Genomic DNA, 24,445 nt, shown 5'->3' with positions numbered 1-24,445 from the left:
TATCTCAAGGTGGGAGGGGGTGGGGCTAATACGTGTTTTTAACGGTATCCAAGGAACAGCTTTTGGCCCAAACAAACGTCTGGGTGAAAGAGCTTTCAATTTTGTTTCAACCTGTGTTGTTGGGCTATTTATTTAAGGGACCGTTGACCTCCTTTTTATGACCAGGATGACACTGGGTGACAGTGCGTACTTTTGTGCCCCAGACGATATTTACATCAGAAACGACAAGAGTATAATTATGCCAGAATCATAGCTAAATAAACATATTCAAAGAGGGGTAAAATAATTTTATTTTGTTAATAACGAAACAGAGCAAAGTAGTGTTTCATTTTTGCTGCTACCACTGTTACCGATATTAAGTAAAATAACTTTGTTTTATGATTAAGGACACAGGGTAAATTGCTTATTATAACTGTAATTCTGATATCGATATTTAGTATATACTAAAACAGAGAATAGCGTTGAAGGCGCGCTGTGGTTGGCTACTCCTTTGGTATTCACCTCCGAGCAACTCGTGCGATTTTTGCGCCTGAAATGATTGTAATCGTTTCAGAAAAAAATGAGTTAAATCATCTAATTATGCCATATTATCTTACTGTTTTAGCATATACTAAAACGATTATTCACCCCAGCGTCGATGGCCAACGGTGGATAATTACCTGGCCACTTTGCGGCACGGTAAATAACAACTATTATCAACCCCCATTTGGGTGAGTAGTCGTTAAACATCATTCCCTTTGGACTGAAAAGCAAGCTTTGTAGGTCAGTATATTAGTCTGTCATGACTTTTCAGGTTTCAAATGACTTCCTTTTATTGTAGATGTCAATGTAAGGAAAATTAGATCCGGAATGTATTGTTTTTTTTTTTTTTATCCATCCATATAGCTTATCTCTTATTTGAGTGTTGTACACATAATTGCAATAAAATACCCAAAAGGAACAGTAAGTATTTGATATTTGCTTGATGTTGCCATTTTTTCCATCTTAGAGAATGCCAGCATTTCAAATTAAGTAGTCATATCATTGTCACACATACTGGCAGTGACAACTCTTTTGGAACACCACTGGCGTAGTTCTCACACCCTTCCTGCTCTCCCTCCCCTCCCCCCTTTAAAGGTTGTCCATTGCCAGTATGTGAATAGTTTCTCACAGAATAACTTTGAGACGGAGATCAGGGTCCCAAAAATGTGATTGGAAGTGTGGATTACGGTTTTACTTCGTCTCTCTGTCTTTTCTTTTCTTTTCTTGGTTTTTGCGAAAAAAATGATAAATTAACGCCTTTTAAAGGCGAATCGTAGCTCATGACGTTATTAGTACTACTCAACCTTACAAAAAATTTTTTCCTATCCCAACATCACAATATAATGTTTGTGTCTGTCTGAGCTTGTACGAATATTCTCCATCATACGTTAAAGTCTTAATGATGTACTTCCTGAGGTGAAAGAGGTCCTTCCATTACAGCATTCACGTTAATGTACTTTGACATCGTCATCTATACCATAGGCTCTTCTTCGGATAATGATACACCGGTCGACCTCTTTGATTTCCCATTTTTCTCCGAGGGCTCCATAAAAGCAGTGTCTAAAAAGGGCGACACTGACTCTATCAGGCGTCCTGATATTCCACCCTCCTTCTTTTCCTTTCCAGGTCCCTTGATATAACACAGGACGAGGAAACATACAATGAAACATAGAGGGATTGCCATGGTGAATAGAACTCCAAACTTTGTTAATGGCGAAGGTTTTTCGGGTTCTATTCCTGGATCTGAGAAAAAAATGGTGAAAGTGGATAATTGAAAAGTCATTGCTTATCGACTGGGGAAGAAGAATGAAGGATTTTTCGTGGGGAGGGGCGGTAACGTGGTTTTCAGAGGAAACGGAGAAGGGGAACAGTCGTCACCAACAGAGTATGAATGGGGGAACAGTAGATAATTAACTGAGTGAGAATATTACAGAACCTAATGGGGGATCAAGTAAACTTAATGGCGACACAACGAAAATCCTCTAATTTCCCCCTCTCCCCCCCCCCCTTACTCTTTCTAGGCGATAAATAACGACTGTTCCTTAGGGTGTTTCTTAATTTATTGAGTTACAAAAGAATCACTTTTGAGTTAAAAATCTGTCGTCACACACTCACCAGGTGGTTTAGCAGCAGGAGGCTTGGTAAATAGCTTTGTGTCATTCGTCTCCTTTGTGCTTGTAATTCTAGTCTCTTCTCTACTTTTAATTTCGGTTCTAGCCGTCGAAAATTCTGCTGCAATCATTAACAATAAGAACAACAACAACTTAAGCGTGCCCGTAATCAAGTTTTTAGCAATGTTTTGGATAGAAAATGACAATTAATTCTAATTATGATAATTAGAGGGTATCAGAACCCTGGAATAATTTAGCAGTTAAAAATGACAAGGAGCTGGATGAAAATTGAATTGAATTTTTAATTGTTAAAGCGGAGGTATAGTATGGCCAGTATCAAACCCTACCCTACAGTTACATACATGGACAATAACATTACAAGATAAAACTAGTTACAGAGAGTATCATCAGTACAATGACCGATGGCGCACCTCAGGACGTGACTGAAATTTTATCAAATAAACAGTTTTAGTCCGTTCCTCGATTAAATTCCAGATCATAGACAACTCAATGTCTTTTATTATATCTGCCATAATTAGTTCTAACACTGGGAATTTAACATGATTGTTTTGCTGCAGATCTTGCGGATCATCGAAAACAGAAGGTAATTATCTATTTTATTTGAAATCAATGCAACATTAGCGTGAAACTGTAAGTTTTAAGGATAACGCGCCAGTTTTGTGAATTACTTTGACGATGCCATCGAGATAAAGACAAACATGCGATTTTATTTAAATTATACTCACGTGGTCTACAAACTGTGCCATTATTCTCAGTCACGTATCCATCTCTACAAAGACAAATGTAACTTCCAGGAGTATTAACACAGAAATGAGGGCATCCACCATTTTCATCTTTACACTCGTCAATGTCTGAGAAAGGGATAAATAGAGAAGAGATAAAGAACAAAACAACAACAACAACAACAAAAAAGGATAAAATAATATTTGTGCGACATATTTTATGTTGTGTGAAATACGAGTGAATACCGTCTGGGTAAGTTTAAGGTTTATAAACTTGTATTTGTATGGATTTGAAAGCCGATTATCACAGCTGAGTTACACTACTCACGCTTATGTGAACAAAGGGTACTTGAAGTTTTGACTCTTCAAACGCCGGAGAAGGTTTTTAAAGAGGCTCTGTTACCCGCAAGGATATCAAATGTCTTTGAGCACATCGTAAATGCAGTCAAGCGTTGTATTTAGGTCAATAACAAACATTTTTAATTTAATTTTTAATATCGTAGTGCACAGTTGAAAATTTCACACTGACAATTACGCAATATGTCATTTAATCATATTATTATTATTATTGTTAATATCGTATAAATGTATCTTGCCTAGATGTGAATTTCAACCAGGCAAATTTAAATATAGTGAGTGGGATGTATCACATATATGTTCAGTAGTATCTCAGGAAACGAAATCCTTTGCCAAGGAGATTTCAAACTTCAAAGAATTTTAGTAGTAGGTGGTGGGCAGGTGATTAGTACCTTGACATTTTCGTTTTTCTTTGGTCGCTGTATAGCCTGTCCCGCAAGAACATTTATAACTTCCAGGGACATTGGCACAACGTTGGCCGCTACAGATATTATAATTGTTACACTCGTTGGCATCTGAAAGAAAAATCAGGTTGATCGCCAAGGAGACCAAGGAACAAGGAAAGAGTTAAAAGTCCAAAACCTTAAGAAATCCATTATAACTCATGGTTTACCTTTTACGCAAATATAGCATCCTCGAGCAGAGCACTCTCTTCCATACCAGTATATACTTTTACTCGGGTGTATTTCTGTGCAGTTTTTGTCTAAACGTTGGTTCACTGGCTCCTTCCTGTGCCATTTTGTGTACTGAGGCTTCACATTGAAATCATCCCGCCACACCCATTGGGACAAATTCTTGGGATTTCGACGGAGTCCTATCCAGGTTCCTTCCGTCAAGCAACGTGAGCTCGAATAACGTGAAGCGACAAAAGCGTTTTGCTCGTCCGAAGTTACTTTCACGAGATCTCCCCCAGTCTCTATACAGCGTTGCCGAGCGTTGGACCAAGTAGCAGTACTGTTGGAGAAGAAATAGCAGTAGCCCGCTAAATACGACCAACGTTTTGGACAAACGTTTCCTAAGAAGAAGAAAATGTTTATGTGGTTAACGAAAAAAATAAATGCAATGACCTTATAGTTTGAAGTACATGACTAAATATTTTTTTAAAAACTTTTTTTAGTAAATATACTTGAACTATTTTGGTAAAGAATTTATAAGCAATGTGCCTTTGAAAGACTTCATTACATTGAAAATTGACCAGAGAAGGCCTACATGAGGGACGTAAATTTCAACCCTAGCTGTTCTTCTGTTTTGAACAATTTCATTTTAAGTGAGGAGCCATCAGCCATCACCAAAAAAAAATTCAACTGAATGGCAGGCTTTCTCCGAAAGATAAGCTAAAAATATTTACATTGAAAATATTTTCATTCCTCTTTGCCTGCGGGTGGTAAATAGGGAAATGATTTCCATCATGTATGTGGTTTTGTTCATGCTGTGATACGCTTACTCATCAAGATAAAGCCAAGTCAAACAATGTGGCTGATTTGACTTCAGGTCCTCTCCGCTATTTCAAATAATTGTGTGTCACTTTTTCATTCTGTTAACATGACTGATTTTCCTTTTTTTTAAACTTCAGTTCACGAAGAAATTTCTGTGAAGTTAAGAGTTTTGATGGATCAGACTCAGAAATTAAAATTTTACATATTACGAGAAGATAATTATTTGTAAAGAAGGGAGGTGGTTTTGTTAAAGGTTGAAAATAGATAATTTTTCATTTGCTATTTCATTCTCACTCAGTACTTTCTCGCCTTCTATAAACACCCCTCGACTTTTACAAAACTGAAAACTGAAAAAAATTGTACATCGAGGAAGCCCTACGTCATTAACAAAAAGGAAATTTCAAGAATAGGCTCGCGCTAGGAAACAGTACTTGTTTGAAAGAATTACATTTTCAATTTGCAAAACGTGAAAGGAAATTCAATTTTGTGGCACCATTTGGTCTGCATCTGCTCTTAAGTGCACTCGTCAAATATTTCAAGAGAGGCTCTTAGATATAAGCGCCAACACACTACAATTATTCGGAATTACGTTCTCCATATTTTTCATTATGATTTTACATCAAATGTGTAGTGTAGCAGCAGAAACAGAGAACATGTCTTATATTTTAGTTTATGTTCGTTGTCTTTTGTCTCGTTTTGCTTTGTTTTTGCAGACATTTTTCAAACCCATGAATGCATATTATCGTCGTTAACTCGCAGTTAAGCCATAAATTGCAGTAAAGAAAAACACCACCCGAACAGCAGATAACGCGGAGTCGTAACGCAATCGCGGTACAGAAGAATGAATGACTTGGATATATAAAATTTTCAATACTGCGGTGAACCATGAGGCAATCTTAATTAGCTTCGGTTTTCCATGATTAATTTTGACAAATTGTATGCTCGGAAATTGCAAATCTTTTAAAAAAGAAAGGAATTGAATTTCCCAGGTGGAAATAGCTAAATACTTAATGGTGAATGTGATTAGGGATAACCACAAGTTATCTATATGCTCAACACAGCTGCCCAAAAAAAATCTCTTTACAAATCATTCTATTTCTGCTCCTTTTAGCACCCAGTTTTACTCCCAAATTCTGGAAGAAACGCAATAGATGTAAGCTAATCAACAAATGGGAAATCGTCTCGAGTCGACCGAGTGATTCGCTGTTTTCTAAGTCTTGATTTTCGGAAACAGCATCGCCGAGATTTTCATTGAGCGCTCGCGTATTTAGATGATTAGTATAAATCGATTTTCATGTCAATAGAAAATTGAGCTCATTTCTCTTAATTCGAAGCGTTTGCTTCTGTATTTTAACACAGAAAACCCTAGGGTCTAATTAAACGTAAAACCCTTAAACCTCGCCTTTTACCCTAGGAGTATTTCAAAGGTAACACAAAAGGGTGCCATTAACTCAAGCTAAGCCTGTTCTCGCGTATTGACGACGAAGGCGAAAGAACAATTAGTAAAGCGGACTCCATAAAAGCTTAGATTGTTTTTTATGAGCAGCCCAATCAATACAGCTAATTACTGGCACAAACCACATAAACTTCCCAATAGATCCATAAAATTTACCAGAATTTCTTAATAAATTTGAAAGAGTTTTAGATCGACCGAGTCAATTTAAGTCTAAATGTTACGGTTACTTCTCCAGCGATAACATTTGGCGATGACATTCACAACCTAGTGTTTGTGTTTTCATGTTCTGCATTTAATTAAATTTCAAGAATTGAGACGGTAATTGGTTGTGTGACGTTGTCCGGTTTGATCAAAATTTTTTTTTTTCGATAAATTCGTTTTCTCGAAAATTAACTCATACAGTAACATTTGCCGAACAAGATTGTGTGATAATTCTGCGCGATATTCATGATAATGTGTGTATCTCCAGCCACCTGTTCAAGCTTATTTGCAAACTAGTTACAAAACATATTTCGCGAACACTACCTTCTTTCTGGATTAAGTACTTCATTCTATCAAATACGTCGGCAAGAAGCATGGCAAATCCATAGTTTTACACGGAGCGTAAACCTTTAGGAAAAACCTCTTTACAGACAAGCTAAAGCTAAAATTGAATTGGTAACAATAAGAACACGCATAATCATGGAAACTACGCATGAAATCTGGGTCGATATTCTCGACTTCACGCTCTTCGGTATAGTTTCGATTGCATTAGAAATATTTACAGCATTTGAATATTTATTTTGAGGGCCATCTCAGCAATATTCCTCGCAAGAGTTTTGAAGTTCGTTTTCTTTGACTAATAGCTGTACCATGGCGTAACACTGATGAACCGGCAGAGGTAACGTTCTTGTGCTTACGATCGCCTAACCCGTAAAAATTCTAGCTGTATAACCTTTAAATCGCATCCTAAATCTCCAATACTCATACTGAATCCTTTATACATACCTTGAACCCTGCAAAAGGCGTAGAAAACAACGGCAGAAGCGAAAAAGATGCGAAATCCGTGAGCCGTACAGCGCGACATGACAGCGCCATTCGTGTTTTCCACTGGTACGACTGGCTTACGTTGCGTGGGGAAACAAAAGCTCAGTGGGTCGTCGAATAAAATGGCAACAAATTCCAATTTGTTTCCTAAATACAAAACTATTTAAATACTTGACACGAGCACACTGCTTTGCAAACTTAATACTAATACAATAAACACTACGAACAATAACGTTTTATCGATTGCGATTGTAACTGTACATGTATAATTCTCCGGGTTTGGATTCCAATTATTGAATGAGTTTACCGTACAAAACATGATATATCTGCATAACGTATTACCTAGTTGCATGATAAGTCAACCACCTATCTCGTTTTCCTCAAACAGCCATTGCGAGATTGTTTTAATCGAGGGACAGTTTCTTTGCCGAAAGAACTTTAAAAACAGAAACACAAATTTCATTCCATAATTTGCAGTGATTAGATATTTTAAAAGTTAAGGGAATAGCCAATCAGAAAGTCTTGATTTTTTGCCATCTGCTCCTCAGCTCCTATCGAAAAGTTTAATTTAAAAACGACTGGACGCTGTCATATTCTTAAGTACCTGGTGAGTGCTTTTCAGATCCTCGAAGCTGCAAATGAAGTTCGCTGTTATCTCAGCTACTATACAGAATTCATTTTTTACTTGTTGCAATAACAGTGAAAATTTATCGATATCTGTCACACGATTGGCGAATCTGATTGGCTCCCTTAGGGTTGACAGTCAAAGTTATTGAAGACACGGGCATTCTTATAAGTGTTTTACACATAGGGGGAAAAACCGTTTACTGAACTAAAGAATACCCTCCGTCTTACGACTGGCCAATCGAGATGACTATTCGACGACAAAATGCAAATTTACTGATAAATTCAAGCTCTCTCAGAAACTGCTCCAAGTGATCAATTTAAACCAGCCGCTGGTAAAGGTCAGTTAAGGCTTTTCGGAAGACGGAAAGAGCTGGTAAAAGATAAACTTTAATTTGTTTCGATTTCCGAATCGAAATCAGGGCCAATGTTTTGAAAAGGAGATGTTACTTTTAATATATGGCAAAAGCAAAAAAAACATAGATAAACTACGTTAAATGTTTTTGTGAAATAATTACAAAACTAAAAAAAACAGATTGAGGCACTTGAAAACTTCATGATTCACACCCTTACCAAGGACGTGCGTTAAGTCAAAACCAGATTCATAGTTCGCCATTTTATGGAGTTTTCATTTCGGTCTCTTTGCATCTGAGGCCTTCATTACCTAAAATACATAGGAGACTTCCCTCCGACAATTCGTAGCATTAATTTATTTCTTCGAAAGAAACGTAGACTGAATGTTAAGCTTATTCTTTTTTACTATATGATAATGTCTATTCCGCTCCGAAGCGGTTCACAACATTGTATTGAAATAATGTGTTGTATGTTGTACTGAAATTTTAAAGCTTAAAAAAATAACTATGAAGGATTTTTCGTTGTTACCCAGCCAGCTTGGTGCCTTTAATAAACCACGTTTCAATTGCCCTTTTAGGATTCATATGGGCGGCCAAGTTATGCCTGGCACGGACATCTCTTAATAATTGTTCGTCCAGCGCTTTATTTCATATTTGCAAAGAAAGTGTATATTTCAATTATTTTCCACTTTCATGATTGCAGCGACAAGCTCGGATCTGTAATCGTGCACCACTCTTGCAAATTCTGCTTCCAAATGGAGGAAAAATTCATCGACAATTGTGGTTTTCTCTTCCACTGTTCGCTTATCGGAGAGACCTGAGTACCAAAAAGATGCTAATAATACTTTCTTCAGCTTGCCTTGCAGGATGTACAGGAGCAGATGGTAACGTTAGACTGCTTTAAGAAATACAGTCTACGCGGCTGAATAGGTGAGTCAGTTCTTCAGTGGGATCCATTATTGGCCATTATTGCATTCAATATTTAATCAAAGCTTGAGCCTTGATACTCTCAAAAAATAAAAAATACGCAGATTTTATATTCTCATGACTCTTCTGTCACTTGTGCCGGATAAATTCCTAGCCACAAAAAACCAGTAATTTTAACATTATCAAGAAGATAATAAATGAAATAATATCAATTGAAGATAACGTGTCGTTGAAAAAGGAAAATTCTGCTTTTAATAATTCACTTTTATTCTGACTAATCTGGTCTATTAGTTCCGACATTTGGTAAGCAACCTTAGACTTTTAACTCTTATGAGTGACCAAGACAGAATTTCTCCTAACAACAAAAACAGCACAGCCATAGTCAGCAGTGGTAAATACAAAGCCAGGACACACCGGGTAAGATCTTACAGATTCCAATGCTATGGGAACCAGTTCGTTAATGCAGGGTAACGTATCTACGACTTTGGAAGAATAAAAGCCAGATCTTCTTCCTCCATAAGGAATATATGAATGAGGAACCTGGAAATGAACAAGCAGAGTCGTCATGCCACTGTCGAAGAGCGTTGCGTGACGCAACCGGTTAAGAAGGAAGTTATGAGAGTAAAGGAAATATCAATAAGGGGATTATTTGTTGATCCAATGGAAAATTCTTCGGAACTTATTGAAAGACAATAAGGAGAATTACTAATGAGATCTTGAGAGTGAAAGAGTTACTGCCAACACACCTGACAAGAAGGTGAAGTTGCCCCAAGCATGCGTTTCTTCCGTTAATGATTTTGCAACCTTCTCTGTGTCTCCAATCTCTAGGCGCATTTTTGTATAGGGACAAGGAAATGTTTTGATATCTAGTAACACAAGTGACAGTCCGACCCTCCTCACAGGACTCTCCGCTGACATAAATGGCGACTGCAGCTCTTGTCGTGTCCGCATGTAACTAAGAAGCGTGATCTTATTAACCTCATCCTGTGAAGACGTTGTGACATTTGGTACTCATTTTTACTAATCAGTTTTGTCATGTATGTTCTTTATATTCAATTAATTCCTTAAATTATTCCTCCTGTTGTTATTTCATTCCGTTCCTTTCTTGTCTTCGAATTCTTTTAACACCATCTAAGCATTATCCAGATTGTCAAATAATCAAGAGGATAATGAATGCAAAAACAGACAAACCACGATTAGAAACGGTATGGATACGGAACCAAGAGTGGTGGTCTTCATTTCAATTTTCTTATAGGTCTTCGTTGTGAGTCAAATCATCGTGATCGAGAGAAGCACTTAACTCCATGTCAAAAAGTGCGGGTTCATGTCCCCAGGATTAACCAAAGGAAATGGTAGGGGCTGCCTGCGATGGACTAATATCGTATCTAATTCACTGTAAAATGAAGTTTGTCTTAGCTCTGGAGCCAATTTACCCATGGAGCTGTTTTGATGCCAATTTTGGGGCTTAATTGACCATTGATATACTTGTAAGAGAAATGAAAATACTTCAAGTCTCATACACAGGATATAAACGCCAGCAGCCATAACTTCTGAGAGCAGTTTTACTTTTTCTTTTCTTTGTTTCTTTTTTTAATCTTATCACAGTGATTAGATAATCCTCTGCCAAGCTCTTCCACACATCGTACAGTATTTGGGAAAGGGAGAATTTGGTGTTCTTTGTGTCTCCAGTAAAGTGTCCATCGTCATCCACAGCTAAAACTGCCAAGGCTAAGAAAGGTTTATTGTTTATCAGTTACAACGAAGGAAGGGAAAGATCTCTCCATCTCTCTTCTTATTTTGCCCTCCCTCATAATATTAATCATGCCTCTCCCAAATACAGAGTTAAGATGCCACAGAAATCTAATTGCTGTGTGCACTGAACACGATGTAAAGATCCGAAGAAAAGAAGTTGCTTTCATGTAACTCATAATGCACTTAATTTGTCAGGATTTTAAGCTACCTTTCTCCTCAAAGAAGAGAAAGTGTCCATTCATTGTAAGCGTGAAGTTTGCCAATTCCAAAAACAGCCAATGACTCGCAGCTCCATCGGCTTCATTTGCTTACCGGCAGCTTCAAAACACGCCAGCTGAATAAGCTGCTACATACCTAATGACAATTCCTTTGCTTTAGCCAGAAGGAAAGTTTCCCAATTCATTGCTGCCTGTCTTGTAAAAAGTTCCCTCTCCTCCTGGTTTTGTGTCAGGAGACAAAGCAGACCTCCAGTTACGCTGCATGGTTTTTGGCTCAGCCAATGAAGGGCCACGCTGAACAAACCGAGTTGTATTGAACCACGAGGGAAACACTGTTTGTAAAACTGAGTCTCACTCGCTGCCACGTAAACGTTTGGAAATGAGGTTAAATAACTCTGAGGTCCTGAGATAAGGCCTAAGCAAAAGAAAAAAGGAAGAAAAATGACGAAAAAATAAAAAGAAACAGAGAAAGGAGAGACAATGCGCCAGGAAAAATCAAAAGGCAAGAGAGGTACGACAGAGTTTAAGTTTAAAAATCTTTTAAGGTTTCTTATGTGAATGTCAGTGTTGAAACAATGATGAATGGAGAAAAGATATTTCAAAGCAACATATGAATAAAGGGGGTAAGTTTCTAAAGAAGCTGGGTACTGCGTCGCTGGGAGAGTGTAACTAGGTAATTTGGTATTATCAACGGAGTTGATAGCGTAAATTGGACACCGTAAAGAGTTTGTAAAGCTGACGGCTCCAGCGTTAGCCCTTCGTCAGAGCGAAAGAAACACTTTTTTTTCTTGTCATATAAACTGGGAACAACTATTTATCTCTGTTCTTGCGAAAATGGAGCTCGTTTGGACATATTTAAGATAAGCTTTAAATAATATTAAAAAAAGCAGATACCTTGGACGTATGAAAAAAGGGAAGTGAAGTCATTAACCGGCTGATCCTCGTAATAAACAAGGATTTCCAGCTCATTGCAATGCAACTTTCTGAGCTCTTCAACACACGCATAAATAAGCGACATCGAGGTCCCTCCATCAGCAGATCCATAGTCAGCTGTGGTAAATACAAAGCCAGGACACACCGGGTAAGATCTTACAGATTCCAATGCTATGGGAACCAGTTCGTTGATGCAGGGTAATGTATCTACGACTTTGGAAGAATAAAAGCCAGATCTTCTTCCTCCATAAGGAATATATGAATGAGGAACCTGGAAATGAACAAGCAGAGTCGTCATGCCACTGTCGAAGAGCGTTGCGTGACGCAACCGGTTAAGAATGAAAATAAACAACTGTAGGTTGTTTATCGCCTACATGTATGGTTCATTCTTTTCCTTGATTTTTACTTTTTATCTCTCTCTCTCCCTCTCTCCCCCCTCTCCCCCCCTCTCCCCCCCTCTCTTCCTCTCTCTCTCTCTCTCCCTCTCCCCCCCCCCCTCTCTCTCTCTCTCTCTCTCTCTCTCTCTCTCTCTCTCTCTCTCTCTCTAGACGAAAAGTGTGGCACTTTAGTCACCTTTTCTCTCCCTTGTTAGAACTTCTTCAAAATCTTGCCCTTTTCAATGAAACTCTAGGAGTTACAATAGCAGAGTACTGTGCATGTTTGTCCAGAGTTTTACGTCCACAACTTAAAATGCTTTTATCTTAGATGGCTTTTTACATCAAAAAGTGATCGGGGTTTCGCAAACAAAAGAAGGGAACAATCCAATTTTATGTTGAATAAATAGATAGATGAGAGACTAATAAACGCTGGTATATTCCCCCGACCACCCCGCCAATTTTAAACAGGGTATTGAAGAGATTGGCAGAAAGTCGGGTGTAATAGTATAAACTTTCATCTACGTTCAAGTTTACCGTTTCGAAAAAGGCCTAAAGTTTACTCTTTGAACTTGAATGTTTTACTGCGGTCAAGGCGTTTGAGGAAAAAGTCTGAAACGTTTTTTGTTTGAGCTTGTCTACTTAGCATTATGTTCACCAAGTTACAGCTTTTCAGCTTGCGTTGTTTTGCAATTACAGCCACTTTTTTGCAACCATGTCTTGTTGCGAAGCCGCGTTGCAAAAGTGCCACATTTGGTAACATTGAGCTAGGAATTGCGACCAAGGGAGAAATGACCTTGCACAGCGCCTGATTTCAAATCCTTTTGTACATAAACTCTCTTTGTATATATCTTGTTCTGCTAGTAATTCCAAGCTAGCAGCTTATAACCCATTCCTGCAGTTAGAGGTAAAACCTGCTCATCCTCCATACACATGCTTTTGGTGTTTCGACTGATTTTGTTGTCAAGGGGAAGTTTAAAACACCATATTTTGTACTTGATAATATTAGAATTCTACTGACTTTATAGCATAATAAAATACCCAGTCATCCAATTTCCATGAGCTGGTATAAAACTCCGGGAAATCGGCCGCTTAGTTTTAGCGCCAAATATGCATATAAAGAAAGATGAGCGGGGGAAGTAAGGGGTTCAAACTTCAGTTAAGTTTGCTTGTTATAATAAAACAGGCAGTTATTCGGTTTTTAGCGAATGTTAAATAGTTAATGACCTCTAGGCATCTCTACTGCAGAAAAGCTCCGTTCCGTGATAAAATTCCTCACTTAAGAGAAAAATGCACGAATTAGTCAGCACACTCGCATGAATGTGCCGTAGTTTAAATGTTTGAGGTAATCTCACTGAATTTTTATTCCTTTGAAGACTGAAAATAATACAACTTGTGTCAGAGAGGCAAGGGCGGCAAGGAATTTTTCATCGAGCATAGAAAATTGCACAACGTCGTCAGAATTAAAAGAAGTCAGATGTTTTCAGCTTACCTAAAGGTCTATTTATTTTGGCTGTTGCTTTTGCTCGTTTTTTGTTTCTTTTTACCGACAAAGTAATGACGTCGAGCTTAAAAAAAGAAGTTCAATTTTCTAATAACCATTTTTTTTTTTTTGCGTGGATTTAAAACCTCAAATAATTCATTGAAGGCACCGTGGAATGTCTTGCACAACATCGCAAGAGCACAGTAATTCCCAAGGTGAATCAGTCGCTGTTGGATGATGGATTAATATCAGGGTTGAACACCATTTCCCATTATCTGAGTATGCTAGCCCATAAATAATAATAAAAATGATGGCTGCTTCCAAGACAACTAATGCTGCAGCTACAGCCACACACTGAAGCAATTTTTTTTTACACCATGAGCAATTTTTGAAACATTTTAAGTACTGCATTGTAAGGGTAAGCGTTCTGCACGAAGGGGACACGCGATAGACACTATACAACTTGAAGGGGCTTTGTCAAGGATTTTAACAAATTTTTAAACAGCCAAATTATGTATTGGTGTCGTAGGAAACCTGAAAATAACTGCCATTTTTATTAACAATTGCTATATCAGAGCACTGAAACGGCTTACAACCGTCTTTGGCTGCGAATGGCTTGGATGGAAATGAATTACAATGTGAAAAATTTAGGCTAAACTTTTCAAGTTGTTTCCTCGGGCCATCAAAAAATCGAAATTAATATTATATATATATAATAATTAATAGTAGGGGTCTTATTTCTTTCCGCAAATTTATTTATTTTTTATTATTTTCCTCTGGATGTTTTTCTGGGTTAAGTAGTCTACCAATAATTTCAGAGCAGTTTAGACCAACGATCCACAAAATTTCCGTGATGTAGCTCCTTTAATTATTCCCCTAATATTCCTCCCTTGCACCTCGACAGATTGAATCAAAAGCCAGAGAATCCGGCCATCTTAATGAACAAGCGAAGGCAGTGTTTTCAATAACGACTGAACGAAATAGCGTAAGTTAAATTGACGACTGATGACAATCAAACTAAAACGTTCCCCAACGTGAATCGTGAGGGCCTGAGGTAATTGGAACTAGGAAATTTGCTGGGCATTTTCTATCCTATCATATTCTATCATTTTCTATTTTCCAGCCTCTTCCTAAAACTTATATTGAACATGGCACATTTAAAATGCTGTATTCTGTGGTTGGCGCGTTTCTCAACCCAGAAAAAATCAAATTCAGCTTGTATTCTTTCTATGTCATTCATGACTATTTAACAATAAGACGGCAAACCCGTGGTTTTTATTTGCTGATAGTTGACAAGGGAAGAAGGCCCAAGTCAACTATCAAAGTTAATAGAGCGCCGATAAACGACACTGGTGCGCGCGTTATAAAAACGATAACGAGTTGTGAAATTGCCATACAAATGATGCCAATTCTTGGTATTCAAACCTCTCTCCTGCACCTTGTGTTTTACTCTATATTTGAGCATTTTGTGATATTCCTACTGTGTATTATAAAGTGTGTAAACCATGAAAAAAGGTTGCAGATTTGACAACACTATGAAGGTTAGGTTCTGAAATTAATAACAAAAATAATAACATGTAACCCTGACTTTCCCAAAGTAGCACATGAAAGTTGCCAAAGAGCCATAAAGGTGCCAAAGTGCCACAATGGTACAAAAGTGCCATGCAAGGTTAACAAAGTGCCACGTGAAGTTAGAAAAGTGCCATAAGGTACGTTAGAATTGTGCCACTAGTTACAAAAGTGTCACTTGAGGGGTGCAAAAGTGCCACTTAACGTTGCGAAAGTGCCACATCAACGTTACAAAAGTGCCTTTTCGTCTAGCTCTCTCTCTCCCTCTCTCTCTCTCTCTCCCTCTCCCCCCTCTCTCTCTCTCTCTCTCTCTCTCTCTGCCCGATAAAAACCTTTCTAGCGGACATTTACTAGTCTCCTCTACGCTCTTAGCTCTTGATCGAAAATGCTCGCGGTGATCAGTTTTAGAAGGAGATACTGAGAGTTTAGACACCTATCTAAGTTGTGAATTAGTTTTTTGACAGTGCTCTGTTTTTACACTATTTCAGAAGCTATTACAGAATTTTCCTCCAACTTTGCAGTTAAACAACCCACTACTTAATGACGGTTGTGTGGTATCTGAGGTAACTGAGTAAGACTTCCGTGAGTGTTCGTCTCAATATTGACCATATCGATCGACGCTTCTACAATAAATGACTGTGAATTTATAAAAATCTTATATGTCAACGCGGATTAAGAAAAGATATTGCAGATGCCGCAAATCCCTCACAGGCCTGAATTTTTTTCAGGCCCTACTTTCATTACTGCTCAGGTATTGTTCATTATTGCGAAGATCAATTTCATATCAGTTTCTAGAACTGTCTGTCTCAATGAAGATTTCAGACATCACCCAAGACAAAAGCCTCCTTACCGTAGTTTCATCTGCGGTGCCACTTCTGTTCCCATGTTCCATGTTGTGTTTTACTGTGGTGGTATGCAATATAGCTGATATGCTTCCCGGAAACATATATTACTCGCGATGGTTGATGGATATTGTTTATGCAGGCAGGATAGGGTTTGTGTATATTATAACTCATAAGTATCACGCAATCACTAATATTTAAATAAATTACAAATAATTAGAATAAAAGCTATCACGTTCACAGAGTGGCCCCCAGGCTCTATCGTTGCATTGTCGCTCAGGCAAATCATAAAAAGAATCAACGAGGAGAAACTGAAAGAGTCACCGAAAATTTTTCTGCATTAACATTCTTATAAATGCATTTACTGAGCCTTTTTTCAACAAAGAGAGCTTTAATTTACACGAGAATAAAAGAAATGATCACCAACTAAACAGGCTCTTGATTGTTGAACAGGAGTAATGGGCTCCTGTTGTTGAACAAATTCTCCTTATCAGCACCTTAGGAGATGTATAGAGAACAGTCTGGAGAATATGCATTCTGATGATAGGGCGTAAAGGGTTGACCTCCATGAGCGACTTTATCTAATTTGTTCTAACAGAATCACCCATGACCAGAGCCCGGTTATGGGCTCCTGCCATGAATGAAACATAAAGGTCATGTGAACGAGAAACTGATCAACATCATCTCGAAGAAGCTAAGCTCCTTATTGTTAAAAAAAGATTATTCATGTCAGTTCAGTACCAAAGGAAATCTAAAGAAAGAGTATGGACATTATCAAGACAGAAAGGAAAGAAATCACCATTTACATATTGATCAGTTGTTTGTTTAAAGCAAGAGGGTCAATGAGATGATGGCTTTTAGGGCTACAGGTTGAAATTCTGGCTATTTAACGGCTAATGGTTACTTCCTTTCCATTGTTGTTTAAAAAAATTTCGCTTGACCCTTTTACGGCTAACGGTTAAAATCCGTCAATTTTTGCGCCCAATAACTAAACTTTTTAGCCATTTTACGGCTAACCGTTAACCCCATTGAGACCCTCAAAGTAATAACCTAAGGAGGAGTACGTCTGAGCAATCAGCCCCCGCTCATTGCCGCGGACCCCGAAAAGCGCGGAAAGGTTCAAGCTTCTTTTCTAAAACTCCCCTCTGACCATGAATATTTATTTTTTAACTCTCACGTTGCTTTGCAGGATCTTTTAAAAGTAGCAGTTTTTACTTTATCAGTAATGCAGTCTGGTGTCAAGGTAGAAATTTTTTTTACATAGAGAGATATAAGCGTGATCCACCGCTAAATCTCTGCAGCACTCTCACCCTCCCCTCACAAAAAATAAATAGATAAATAAATAAAATGACTGAGTTTTTGAAGACCCAATCGACTCCTGAAGATTAAAACACACAAAAGCTGTTTTTCAGGAGGTCAAATGGAAAAATATGAGTTGAAAGTTCTTTTTTTTTTTCGCCTTAAGGAGGCGCCTTTCCTCTGCTTTATCAGCTAATTATTATTTGTAATGTTCTTCCGTTCGACTATCCTCGTTTAAATCAAATATCCTATCGAATTTTTTTCTTTACATCTTAATGATGATTCTTAGGCATATCTTTTTTCTTTGTCTTACACGAACCATTTGTGCGATTCCAGGAAGCTAAATTAAATTGACCTCCCAGGCAGTTTTATTTTCATTTAAACTAATAATAACGATAACAATAATAACGAAAAAATCTGAGCATCCGAGTACTTTTCCTTACATAGTCCAATATTCATCGACTCGGACCAACGTTAATTTGACAGAGTTAGTCTTAATTTGAGAATGCAGTCTTAATTGTGCCAATCTTTATCTTTCAAATAATCAAAGCTTTTCGAGACTTAAACTAGGTCTATAATCATTAAACCATGTTATAAAAACAACGTGGAATCATGCTGAATTTTCCGAAACGATCTAAGCTGATACACTTCCTGGGGACTGATTGCTTGTTTTGATTCAAAATGATTCTATGTGATTTTTCAAAAAAAATGCATCAAAATTGAAATGATGTAAAAGTTTCATATAAATGTGTTTTCAAATGTAAATAGATATTCTGACTGAATAAGCGTTGCATTCCTTAAAAAAGATGTGGGAAACTGGGAGACGTCTTCTCCAAGGCTTAAAGTTACACTGTCTATTTTATTCATCTGTGAACAGAATATCTTTCGGCTCGTGGCATTTTATGATATGTTGACATTTCCACTGGCAGGTTTTGATAAAGAAGGCCTTGAAGGGTTGTTGAAAATATCAGAGAGCAGTGGTAATAACAAGAAACTCATGAATAAAGCCGTTACTTCAAAGCGCAACTTAATGACTGTTTCTGACTCTAAGGTAGCTAATCTGTTCCCTGGACAGCCTGGTAATATTTTGGTAAGGTTGAAATATCCTTGTTGTCATTGTAAATAGAACGATAATCGACTTTCTTCTGTTCCGATGCGTTAGGACCGTGTAACTCGTGTTGCTACAATTTCGAAGTACCTAACGCGAACTATTTTGAAAACTGTACAACCAAGAGAAAATTAGGAGACCATCATTTTCTCTCGTTATTACTTACTGTAAAGTTTACAAACTTAGGCAAGTTTCAATGGCAACCGTAACAATAGCGTTGGGCAATTGTTTATCCAAAATCTTCTAAAGGTCTACGCGATGTTTCAGAGTCTAATTTTTAATTTTATTTCATTCAATTTCTTGACACTCATCAATCATTTCATTAAAGTAAAGAACACTTCAATACCAGGAGGACATTTTAGGCCAATGATGTTGACTCAGAGAGCGGTTTGAAGTTTGTACAAAAGGTGTAAGCAGGAGCCCATTACTTGAGCTCTGGGTATAAGTGAATACGAAGTTCTTACTCTTTATTTATGACCATTTTGGCACTTTCCAGTATCGCTCAGGGGGGTTTACAGACATCTCGTTTCCTTGTCAACTTGTCCCCCACGGGTAGAGGCGATGAAAGAGATTATTATGAAAGAAATTGGGCATTTTCAGACATCTTGTCTCCGCTCAAAATGACCTTCAATTCCGTATAAATCTAGCAATTGTGTGAGGTGTGTTGTTCCATTACCCGAAATTGGGAACGCTATATTATTTGCATTTTGATGCACAACGCAAGGCAAATGCCTGCGAAGTTTCCATTTTCTTTTAGCGTTCAAGAAATTAAACTGTTAAATTTCACCTGGTAAGTTGAGCATACAAATGAAATGAGCATACAAATGGTTTAGTTATCCTAATGTAGTCCTTTCATCATGAATCCGCTTAACTTTTCTTGTAAATAAGGCGTTTTACTGATTTCGTACTCCTCTACGGGTTTCAAATTTACCATTGTTATAAAATTGATTGGGGCAACAACAAACGAAACGTATGAGAGACAACGCTCTAATACGAAGATGTTTTCGAACAGGGTCCATCGAGGGCATTGATTTAAAAGAAATTATCGACTGATACTTCTATTATTATAGTTTTTTGAAAGCGAATAAGTGAAATCTTTCATAGAAAAGGATTGATTTTGTTACGTCCTTTGCACGTGGCGCTTTGTTAACAATTTTGTTTGAAATTGAAAGAGTTTTAATTAAAATGTACCCAAAAGAGAACACAAAGTATTCTTTTTGTTTCTTCGGCTATAGAAGAAAAATCGTCTCCGAATTACGATTTTAAGATGGCCTCTTAACACTAATGGCTAAGTGGATATAATTACTCTATCCCTCTTGCTGGCCATTTTAATATTTTTAATAGTACGAACGCTTTGTTTATTTGACTGCCGGTAATTACCGGTGGTAAACTGTAATGCCTCTGTCATTTGTCGCCATTATAGGCCAGGTCTTCAACCAGCGTATTCTCTGGACGCGTCGGGTGTAATTTGATGTGAATGTTGCCAGAAGCCTCATTAAAAAGCAAGCTTTTCAAAAACCCGCTCGTTAAGTTGTATTATCTTTGGGTTAATTTTGAAACTTAGAAACGATGTTTGGACAAGCTAATTGAAAGCGACTAATACTATATGTTTCTCGACTACAGTTTGTTTCAAGACGAGTGTTTCCAATATTTAATATACTTATTAAACTTAGTTTATTTTTGAGAAAAAACTTAAATTAGAAAATGGATCCCTTTAATTAGCACTTCTGACTGCCCTTCTTATCTTGCTCTTCCGTTGCCCTGGAAAATCCGACAAACTTGTTAATTTGGTAAAAGGTTTGAACATGGAAATGGTTTAGAGAGCTGAACATAACTAATTTGCCATTGTCTAATGTATTATTTCCAATTTTTAAGATCCAGGCTCTAAAAAAAGAAAAAGAACCATTTTGAATAGGAAAAGATGTAATGTTCCGGTTGTTTGAACAAAGCACTCAGTCTTTTTGGCGCCGGGGGAATTCCACCTTTTTAAGGCTTTCTCTTTTTTTGTTTATTCTTTGTTTGTACTTTTCTATTTTCCAACACAGAAGAACATTGAATTACGACTTTGCTTGATAACAGCCGGCTGCAATCCCAGGACTTTTTGTCGCCGGAAACGGATCTCGTACATTGTTTTTCTTTTGATTTTCCTTGTCAAGTTAAATGAAGCAAAAACCAATTATTGCACCGAGAGATTTATTTTGAGACGTTCTTGTTATTATTTTTTTTAAAATTTACGCTATTTGTGAGTCCCTTTTTCAATAACTTCAAACAGGTAATAACAAGTAGTAACGAGAACAGCTCAGGTAACTGTCTCTAAAACGCCCCTCCGGCGCTGATAATCACATGTTGGTGTTTTCTACAAATGTTTACTATTTTATTTAGTTCATTTCATCCAGAATATTAAAAAAGTAATACAGTGGATAAACATTGCACTTTAATATATATTTTCTTGTAAATAAAAACTTTAAAACTAAGAAATTAAAGTATAAAATTCTCAATTTTTTTTTTAATGGGAAATGCAACTGGATACTCCACATGTAAATCCTCTTATCGCTAGGAGTTTTTGGAAATTAATATAACAAAACTAGAAATAAGGAAAAATGCCTTTTCCTTTTTTTTCTGGGACTTGATACTTCCTAGGGTGTCAATTGATCCTTGAGATTTTACGCTCGAAAACATTTCATAAGTACGAGTGACCTGCGTATCGTGTTAAGGCATGACGAGTTTAACTCAACAATACATCGAGATGATGCGTACGCTACTTTTTAAAGTCAAGGAACGAATGTAAAAAGTAAAACTGCAAAGAAGGAAGTGAATTGCTTTTACTACAGATTGTTCCTTCTAAATCACTTCAGTATCCCTTTTCATAAACTATTCTGATGGTGGAAGAACAGAAAGATTATTGATTTTAAATCTGTATTCACGATACTTGAGTAATGTGTTAAGGCATGACGAATTTGACTCAACAATACATCGCAGTTATGCGTATGCTTCTCTTTTAAGTTGAGGAACAAGTGTGAAAGAAAACTGCAAATAAGGAAGTAAATTGCTTTTACTACTGATTGTTCCTTCCAAATCATTTCAGTTTCCCTTTTCATAAACTATTCTGATAATAAAAAACCTTCAGATCAGAGATCTTAAATTAAACAACTAGCGTGAGCTACGGAGTGTTCTTTATACTTCTTAGCCATTTCTGGCCATCTTCCTTTTGTTTAAGCGCAAAAGAAAAAAGAAAACATTAGTTGCGGGCTAACTAGTTGCAGTAAGTTGTCTTATGTTACGAACAAACTTGCAATGAGACGAATATTTTCTGGTGGCTAGGTGCAAAGCAGCCAGAAAAAAATAGCAATAAATTTTTGGTGGGATTTGCAATTTCACGAACTCGCAGTGAATACAATTTAAAAGATCTTAAAAATTTTAATGTGGACTTTTCTAATTGGATACGTAATCATGAAAAAAATTGATATTCCTTTTATTCATTGGAATAAAAAATTTCTACGAGAACTCATTGCAAACCCTGACGCTAAATTCGATAATTGTTTCCAGGCAATCAATTCCAGGTATTTCTTTGATGTTTCCGACGAAAGGCAAACTTTCACCATTTTCAATATGTAGAATATAAATGAAAGCCTCCATAATCACTTAATTTCAGAAAGTGAATTATTCAAACTCTCATATACGTATCAATGATTCAGAATCTCAGACAACGCCTTCGTTAAACTATATGTTGCCCTTTTCTGGCGCTCGTGTTGGCCAGCGTCTTACAGATTTTCTTACCACTAATGCTGTTTGCATAACTTAAACTAAACGATTTTTCTAATCCCTATGTATCTGTGGTTTTACAACGCTAATCCGAACGGAAGGGCAGCAGAGTGTAAGACATGCTTTGTAATACAAACGATAAAACTCGAATGTCCTCGATAACCTTCAGCATTGCTCTTTCGATATTTATATATAGTTGAGTAATCTTAATTCAATTATTCCAAAGGTTAGACTAAGGCGGACGCGTGTTAGCGTATCCAAACATGCACTTTTCGCGGTTTTCAAGGCTCTGATAATTACTATAACACTTATCGTGCGGCTCCCGGAATATTCCGGGCGCACGTGTTCGTCCATGTGGAGGGGTCCCGGAATATTCCGGGTTTCCGAACATCATTGTTTTATTGGCGTAGAAGTTCGGAATATGTCGGGCTTAGGTAGGTTTACAGTCATGGGCCTACCAAAGGGACATAAATTAAGCATCCGACAGAGTTCCGAAGATCCGAGTAGAATAAAAGAATTAATTAGCATGAAATTAATTTTATTGCGCGGTAAAACTGCTAAACAAAGATGGCGGCCAATATTATATTTGTTGATGAAGGAACTATGGATGAAGTTGTTGGTGGAGAGGATGGTGATTTTGATGAAAACACGGATAATTCTGAAAGCAGCGAAGAAGAAGATGGCAGAAGCGAAGAAGACAGTGATGGCGAGGAGGAGAGCGAAGAAGAAACCGAAGAAGACAACTGGGTCCTTGGCGATCGTATCCCGCGAAGGCTTGACTTCACAGCTGATCGAGGGTTGAATGTGGAGCTTCCTGACAATCCATCTTTCTCTGACTACTTTCATCTCCTCTTTCCTGAAAACTTATTTGATGAGATTGCATCCCAAACAAATAAATATGCAAGGGAAACAATCGCATCTTTACAGCGAAGAGATCGTTTACCTCAGCACTCGAGGTTTAGAAATTGGCCTGAGGATGGTGTGACATCTGGTGAGATGAAAGCTTTTCTTGCCATGATAACTGCAATGGGCCTGGTGAATCAAGAGAATATCCAGGATTACTGGTCCACCGACGAGGTTTTATCTACTCCCTTTTTCCCTCAAATTATGTCAAGAGACAAATTTATGAACATTTTAACATTTTTTCACTTGTGCAATAATGATAATTATATTCCTCGAGGACAGGAAGGGTATAACCCAGTAAACAAGCTTGGCACTATATACAGTGTTGTCACTGGGAATTTTTCAGATGTCTGGAAGCCAGGCAAAAATGTTTGCATAGATGAGGGAATGATTCCATTCAGAGGAAAAGTGCACTTCAAAGTGTACAATCCAGACAAGCCAGATAAGTATGGTGTAAAGTCATACCAGTTGTGTGACTCAAGTAATGGCTATTGTTGTAGGTTTGAAATTTACACTGGTGTAAACCAAGAACCACCCAGTGCTAAAGGCAAAACATATGACTTAGTCATGAGGCTCATGCAACCTTATTTGAATGTGGGTAGGTGTTTGTATGTTGACAACTACTACACATCACCTACTTTATTTGCTGAGCTCTATGGGCAGAACACTGGGGCCTGTGGAACAGCCCGCTACAGGAAAGGTATTCCCCAGGAATTTAAAAGGGCACAAGTGAAAAAAAAAGGTGACAAGTTTGTTATGAACAATGGAACTTTGCTGGCTGTTAAGTTTAAGGACCGCAGAGTTTTCCAGATGCTGTCATCTGTTCACTCCATTGCAGATGTAGAAGTTGGCCGAAATCACCCTGGAACTGGGCGCCCAATCACTAAACCCGAGATTGTACATGACTACAACAAGTTCACGGGGGCAGTTGACAGGTGTGATCAGATGGTGGCCTATTCCTGCTTCAGGCGACGCACCATGAAATGGTGGAAGAAAGTGTTCTTCCATCTGTTTTCCTTAAGCATCCTGAATGCTTACATCCTCTACAAACATAGAACCCAGTCACCTGTACTGCAAAGGACCTTTCGAAGGGAGCTTGTGAAGGAGCTTGTTAGGAATTCTGGCATCTCCCATTCTCTCACTCCAAG

At 37.6% G+C, this 24,445-nt stretch overlaps 2 protein-coding genes across 5 annotated transcripts; both read right to left on the bottom strand.

The window, feature by feature from the left end:
* Window positions 1–266: 266 nt before the first annotated feature.
* On the bottom strand, window positions 267–9,085 carry LOC113682813 (uncharacterized). Of its 4 annotated transcripts, none has more exons than XM_027199998.2 (6): window positions 7,112–9,085; window positions 3,846–4,247; window positions 3,625–3,747; window positions 2,879–3,004; window positions 2,137–2,253; window positions 267–1,764 (listed from the first exon to the last, which is right to left on the bottom strand). In XM_027199998.2, the coding sequence occupies exons 1-6, from the start codon at window positions 7,188–7,190 to the stop codon at window positions 1,493–1,495; spliced, it is 1,119 nt and encodes a 372-aa protein (XP_027055799.2). In that variant the 5' UTR covers window positions 7,191–9,085; the 3' UTR covers window positions 267–1,492. The 4 variants fall into 4 exon arrangements, with proteins under 4 accessions (XP_027055799.2, XP_089037400.1, XP_027055800.2 ...); XM_089181274.1 differs by having other exon boundaries at window positions 2,137–2,250; XM_027199999.2 differs by lacking the exon at window positions 3,625–3,747.
* LOC113682793 (uncharacterized) lies at window positions 8,802–12,255 on the bottom strand. Its single transcript, XM_089181557.1, has 6 exons — window positions 11,919–12,255; window positions 11,161–11,439; window positions 10,658–10,782; window positions 10,183–10,185; window positions 9,801–10,038; window positions 8,802–8,944 (listed from the first exon to the last, which is right to left on the bottom strand). The coding sequence occupies exons 1-6, from the start codon at window positions 12,253–12,255 to the stop codon at window positions 8,802–8,804; spliced, it is 1,125 nt and encodes a 374-aa protein (XP_089037683.1).
* Window positions 12,256–24,445: the final 12,190 nt, after the last annotated feature.

Source organism: Pocillopora damicornis, chromosome 9, assembly GCF_964200805.1.
Source record: "Pocillopora damicornis chromosome 9, jaPocDami1.2, whole genome shotgun sequence".
NCBI classification, from domain to species: Eukaryota; Metazoa; Cnidaria; class Anthozoa; order Scleractinia; family Pocilloporidae; genus Pocillopora; species Pocillopora damicornis.
Note: the sequence above shows the minus strand (reverse complement) of the source record. Positions and strands in the feature narration are given on the sequence as shown.

Coding starts and splice junctions, on each gene's coding strand:
- LOC113682813 (XM_027199998.2), bottom strand. CDS start 7,190: ATGTCGCGCTGTACGGCTCACGGATTTCGCATCTTTTTCGCTTCTGCC. Junction 3,748..3,845: donor ATGCTATATTTGCGTAAAAG/GTAAACCATGAG, acceptor TTTTTCTTTCAG/ATGCCAACGAGTGTAACAAT. Junction 2,254..2,878: donor TGGCACAGTTTGTAGACCAC/GTGAGTATAATT, acceptor TAATGATTGCAG/CAGAATTTTCGACGGCTAGA.
- LOC113682793 (XM_089181557.1), bottom strand. CDS start 12,255: ATGACGACTCTGCTTGTTCATTTCCAGGTTCCTCATTCATATATTCCT. Junction 11,440..11,918: donor CCTTTTTTCATACGTCCAAG/GTATCTGCTTTT, acceptor TCTTTTGCTTAG/GCCTTATCTCAGGACCTCAG. Junction 8,945..9,800: donor CAACTTCACCTTCTTGTCAG/GTGTGTTGGCAG, acceptor TTTGGTACTCAG/GTCTCTCCGATAAGCGAACA.